The sequence below is a fragment of the Nicotiana sylvestris genome, chromosome 2 (assembly GCF_000393655.2).
Source record: "Nicotiana sylvestris chromosome 2, ASM39365v2, whole genome shotgun sequence".
Lineage (NCBI taxonomy): Eukaryota > Viridiplantae > Streptophyta > Magnoliopsida > Solanales > Solanaceae > Nicotiana > Nicotiana sylvestris.
Genome location: NC_091058.1, coordinates 24,448,978 through 24,455,483, shown reverse-complemented (window position 1 = coordinate 24,455,483; position 6,506 = coordinate 24,448,978). Strand labels below are relative to the sequence as shown.

Below are 6,506 nucleotides of genomic sequence, written 5' to 3'. Positions count from 1 at the left end.
ATACAAAGTTGTTGCCGTCTGGTAGAACTTGTGACCAATTGAACAACACAGGTAAGATTGTCCTTCCTATAAAACTTGTGAATAAGTTAGCAAGGTGAATTTGAATAAGGATAGTACTAAATTATAGCCGCCCAACAAAACTTATGAACAATTAAATAAATGTAATATTTTCATTCTTTCGATTGTATAGAGCAAAGGCTTTTTTTGCAAAATAAATTCTTTAAAATAGGGATAAAATATAAACAATGCTCTCAAATAACAAGAAATTATACTGGACGGATCTTTTTAGGACTACTATTTAAATTTTCACCATGTTAAGAAAAGTATTGAGAAAATAGCCTCCAGCCAGAATTTTAGGAAGCACTCTTGGCCATCGCTAGATTTTTTCTTACATATAATTATGGCGATAGTCAGGATTTTCAGCCACAATACTAAAAAATCCTGGTTATTCCATATGAATTTTTTTGACATTGCTTGGTTTTAGGTAAATCGTAGTGATTAGGATATGAAAATTCTCGCGATTGCCAAGAAGGGTTCCCAAAATTCTAGTCGGAGATTATTTTTTCAAGACTTTCTTAACAAGGTCAAAACTTAAATGACGGCACAAATGATACTATTTGTGCAAATCACCCAATTGTCCTATTCGAGCAAAAATCTGGTAGAATACCACTGTATTATGTGTCGGCTTAGAAGAATGACGAATTAGGAAAGTGAATAAAGGGGAAGAAGTGTTAGGTTAGAAAATAAAACACGTGAGTTGCACATGGATTAGATCGGACGGTTAGAATAAAAGAGATCAAATAAAGGGTGGAGATTAACAGCCCAACGGTAGCTGGGGGCATTACAAAAGAGTGAAAAAAGGAAAGTTTTACATATTATTAGAATAAAACTAACTCCTTAATTTGAAGGTCGGCTTATTTTTAGAATGTGCTAAAATTATAAAAGAAATTACTATCATTTATTGAAGAATAATATTATTAATGAAAATAATACTAAATAAAGGATCAGACATGTAAAAATCTCTTTAAAAAACACGAATAAAGTAAAATAAAAAATAAAAAAAATAACGGCCTCCGATGAAAAGATATTTTGAAGAGCAAAGAGGGTTTCTAATTTTTGTATTGAAATCCAAACCCCCCTTATCACATTCATTTTCACACAAACTCAGAGATCTGGACTTCCATGGCATCTCTCAGTCTTCCTCCTTTCTCCAAAACCCTACACCCTAATTCTCAATTCCAAAACCTCACTAAAACCCCAACTTTTCTCCTCTCACTTTCCTACCCTTTTGTCAGCACTTGTCTCTCTTCAATTCCACTCGGAAAAAGTTCAAGACTCCCAGTTGTAAGAGCCATTTCTGATGGGGAATACTCTTCTAAGAGGAGCAGTAACGGCGAGGAAAGAGAGACTATTATGTTACCTGGCTGTGACTATAACCATTGGCTTATTGTCATGGAGTTCCCTAAGGACCCTGCTCCTACTAGAGAACAGATGATTGATACTTATCTCAACACCCTTGCCACTGTTCTTGGCAGGTAAGTAATTTTAAAAAAGCTTTTACTATTCAGATAATATCTCTAATTTTTATTGGCTTTATTGAGTTTTGAATAATTTGTTTGAATGGGTTAATGGCCTTTTGGCTAAATTTGTTGAATACTAGCATCAGTTATTGGAGTATTGCAGTGAAAGCTTTTAGCTTTAATATTAGTTGGTAGTAGTATTCTGTTCTTGTAGAGTAAGTCAGTTACAGAAAATTACTTATATTTAGTGGTAAATTGTGAACAAAGCTGATATCTTTTAAGCCTAGATTGTCCGAATTTTGGGCTGCAAACATACCTCACGATAAGCACTTGAAACGTGCTCTTTTTTTCCTTTTGGTGGCGGGTATGAGTAGCAACTTGATTATGAGGTATAATGTTAATCTTATGCTAATAAATAAATCAACTTTACTTGGTATATGAAAGTTTGGATTACTCCTATAAAAGTTTTGTTGATTAAGAGTGTCTCAGACTCGTGGATATTGACAAAGTTGTTACTGATGAAATTTTGCTAATGGTTTGTGACTTTTTTGGTGTAGCAGAATATATATTTTTCTTAAGAACCAACAGTTTTCTCTTTTCCTTTTTCATCGTATTAATCAAAATATTGTTATCAGTATGGAAGAGGCAAAGAAGAACATGTATGCCTTTAGTACTACCACTTACACTGGGTTTCAATGCACCGTGTCGGAAGAAACATCAGAAAAGTTTAAGGGTGAGAGCAAACTTTTCTTATTTCACCATATGAGAATCTGAAATTCCAGTGTTCTGGCGTTGACTTTGGAAATTCATTTTGTAGGTCTACCTGGAGTTCTTTGGGTCCTGCCTGATTCTTACATAGATGTGAAGAACAAGGACTATGGAGGTTAATTTCTTAAGAGGTTTTCTTCCTTTATGTTCAATTTCACTAGTGATCTACGTTGAGATATGTTGTATATGTTTTCTTCTTTCAGGAGATAAGTACATCAATGGAGAGATAATTCCTTGCCAGTATCCTACTTACCAGCCCAAGCAGAATAACCGGACTAGAAGCAAGAGTAAAGCATATGTAAGAAGAAGAGATGGTCCTCCTCCTGAACGAACAAAACAAGAAGCAGCTCCTGAATCTTCCTCCTAAAACCATAATGGTGCGTTTTAAGTGCCTTAATTCTTGACACCCACGAGAGAACAGAGAACTCGCAGTTTTATCCCATGTGTTGTGGTTGACATAATTTGGCCTTATAATCCCTTCTCAAGCGCTGAAAGTACTGAAATATATTTTCTGTCAGAAGTATGTTTATTTAGTAGAGGCAAATAAGTTCATTATGTTGCTATTCTTCTATTCTTTCTTGCAGGTTGTTATCTGATTTTGGAGTCGAATTGCCATTAGGAATTGCCAATATATCATTCATAGCCTCATATTGGTGGGCATTTTCACAAAGATATGTTGGTGCGAAAAGGTTAGATGGGAATACATTGCTAGTCTAGGAGTTTGGTCGACTGCACCTATTGTTTTATCTTTCCTTTAGACTAGCTTTCATTATCGAGAATGAGAGCGAAAGCTGTGTCAGTATTTTGATTCTGACCAGGTTATTCTATGTTCAAAGATTGAATGTATATGTGATGACTCATTATGCTTTTCTGTTCATTCATGTCTTGACATTTGCTACTATTACAATTTAGATGATGCATGACAATGGAGATGCACTTTCTTAGAAGGAAATTTGCTTCTTAATATGAAGAGTAATAGTATTCATTTATTTTAATACTGAAGAAAAGGAACTTAACTGGAAGGAAATGCAGCGGAAACGTAAGAAATTCTGTTTATTTGCATTGTCACTTACTAGTGAACTGCACAATGTTTGACAGGAATGATAAAAAGGAGCATTATAATGTTGTTCCTTTGAATTCCCCCCTTAAATTGCTTGGTTCACAAATTTTTTTTGGGCATGGTGCAAGGGTTGGTGTAGCCTTTGTGTTGAGTGGACTGGCTTTGAAGTTTTATTGCTGTCAATACAAGTTGATTATGCAAATGCTATAACACCCAGTACTCATTCCTTCTTCAAAGGTAGACCAGCAAGGTGCACTATTCTTTGATATTGAACTCTAGAATTTTGATGGTTAACTGACTGATGATAGAATTCCAGTGATGGAACTACTATGGGTGTGCAATAAATCTGGTCAGTATGTGATATATAATGTGCCTTTGTGTGCAATAATTGTTGTAAAAATAATGATACAGAAGGGAGCGGCCGATAGGCTGAAGAGGTTAGAACTACACCTGTTGAACTAATTGCCTCGCACAGCCTTTGTGAATGCAGTATGATCCCGTAACAGAAGAAATCAGACCTTGCCCTAGACACATCTGACAACCACAAGAGACAAGAATTCAAATCCTAGAAGAAACACAAAGTGCTAAGTGTTTTCCTATGTGGCTTATAGCCTATTTGGCCAAGCTGAGAAGCACTTCCAAAGTTGAAGTGTTTGGCCAAGCTGCTTAGAAGTGCTTTTCAAATTAATTAACCAAACACAAACTGCTTCTCACCAAAAATACTTTTGAAAAAAGTACTCAAAATAAGCTGATTTTTCCAGCTTGGCTAAACATGCTATTAGGCCTGGGGACAAAATTACTCGAGTGAGCAAGTTGACCCGAACACCACCTTTATTAACAAAATGTCATTTTTGTTGATTCGAACACAAACTAGCTTATAATTTGGTTGCCCTACCTAATTTCAATCTCTCCAGAATTCCCCTTCTAAATTAATTGTTTGTTGCTATGCATGTCCCGTTTAAGGGTGTATTGTGGGTCGGGCCCAGCCCGGTACCGCAGGCCAAACGGGCCAGTCTTTAGTGGTGCAAAAGCCCATAGCGGGCAGGTCCTTACCAAAAAGCCCGCGAGCCCGGGATCGGCAAGCGGACCTGGGCCGGGCCAAACGGCTAATTTTAAAATTATTTTTTTAAAAAGGGACAACAGTCAGATATTTAAAATGTAGCCGTTGGACTGCATTTTTAGCCGTTTGGCACTTTCAAAAATAGCCATTTGGCGCCCAAACTTTGTTTTAACCCCAAACTTTTTATAATTACACTTTTTCCCTATTCTCAACTATAAATACCCCCTCATTCTTTCATGTTTACTCACAAATTCATCAATCTCTCTCATTTTTGAAACTCAAATTGAAGTATTCAAGTCTTCACTCATCTCTCATTTCTCAAACTCCAATTCTTAATTCAAGTTAAATGATGCCTGATGATTCTAGATTGCACCTATTTGTTTTGGAACACTTTAATGTGGTAGAAGAAAATGAAGAAGTTTACATAATAAAGTGCAAGAACTGTGGTCGAGTCTATACTCGTCGTCGAAAGGAGGGCACAAGCTCTTTAAGGAGGCATATAAAGAGTTGTTTTGCGCGTTCTCCAGACATTCGTATTTAAGATTTTAAGTTGATTTGAGATAATTTGTGTTATTTTAAAATTATTAGACGTATTATGCTTAATGTTCTAGTTTGTTAGATTAATTTGAAGTATTATGTTGAAGGTATTGAACTTTAATTTGAAGTATTAAATGTAAACTTTAAGTTGCAGCTTTGATTCCGAGTATTAAATGTAAACTTTAATTTGAACTATATCTATAGCTTATATATACTATATCTACATATATATATATATATATATATATAAAAGCTATATAGTATATATAATATATATAACTATATATTATATAAGGCAATATATAATTATATATACATACTATACACACTATATACACTATATATATTTATATAGCTATATATAAGCAATTTATATTTGTAAATACATATATAGTTTACAAGAAATTGTCTTAGATAAAAAAAAAAATTAAAAAATAACCCGGAACGAAAAAGCCCGTTTAGGCCTGCGAGCCCGACCCGTTTAGGCCCAGCCCCAGACAACAATACAGCCTTAGTCCCGTTAGGGGAACTTAGACGGGTGAGGAAAAACCTGGTACTGGGGGTTAAGGTATACTGGAGCTTTCTTGAGATTCAAATGGTAATATATAAAACCTGGAGAAGTTGAAAACAGATAATCTGAATACTAATTTCAGTTGGAATTTCTTTTCAATAAAAGTTTCAGTGGAGTGAAGTACATAAACAATTTTAGGGATAACACAAATCAAATGAAATAATTTCAGATTTAATACAATCAAAAGACAATTACATGTTATTCACATACTGAGAAGTACATATGATGAGTTAAAAGTCCCAAAAATGGACAAATGATGAACAAAAGAGTTATTTGCATTTGATTATAATTTGAACTCTAATCTCCTGTAGTCCTCATTGTTTAACCAAAAAATAGAATTTCAGTCAAAGCTAGAATTTAGAAGAACGCGGGTTATTGATAATCAAAAGAATATGTAGAAGAGAATAATTTGGAGTAACCAGAATGTAATCAGGAGAAAAACAAGTGAATCAGAGTATATTTCAATTGTGTCTGTCTTTACAAGTGACTAGATATCTCCCTTTTATAGGTGTCTTGAAGATATGCGTTTCCTTCAAATCATAATGAGGCTATTATGAATAATTAAAGACATTGAATGCTACATTACACAATCATTGTAATCAATTCCGGTATTTAATGCCTATCGAATTCCGTATCTGCGCTCTTTATTATGGTCAGATCTGTTCCTTTTGATAAATGATCTAAATATGTACGGGCGCTGAATCCTTCCCGTGCCTTTTCCTTTGCCTTTACTCGTTTCTATTGTTGCCGTGACTCTTGACTAATTATAATTCTCTGACTATTTGACCAGTCCACGTGTCTCAACATATATAAATTCAATTTTTTTCCAATACAGATAGTCCCCCCACTTTCCATTTATTCATCAATTGAATATTTGGGAAGTGGATTTCATTAAAACGAGAATTTTTGTCACGATTAATGCTATGACAAAATTGATGCTTCAATTGTCACTGTAGACACGTGATTTTTGACCCTCCCCGAGAATTTTCA

The 6,506-nt window shown here is 34.6% G+C and overlaps 1 protein-coding gene across 1 annotated transcript; it reads left to right on the top strand.

The window, feature by feature from the left end:
• The first annotated feature begins 1,117 nt into the window (after positions 1 to 1,117).
• LOC104224562 (DAG protein, chloroplastic) lies at positions 1,118 to 3,165 on the top strand. The gene is made up of 5 exons (XM_009776241.2): positions 1,118 to 1,535; positions 2,156 to 2,253; positions 2,338 to 2,403; positions 2,492 to 2,665; positions 2,873 to 3,165. The coding sequence occupies exons 1-4, from the start codon at positions 1,183 to 1,185 to the stop codon at positions 2,653 to 2,655; spliced, it is 681 nt and encodes a 226-aa protein (XP_009774543.1). The 5' UTR covers positions 1,118 to 1,182; the 3' UTR covers positions 2,656 to 2,665; positions 2,873 to 3,165.
• The last annotated feature ends 3,341 nt before the right edge of the window (positions 3,166 to 6,506 follow it).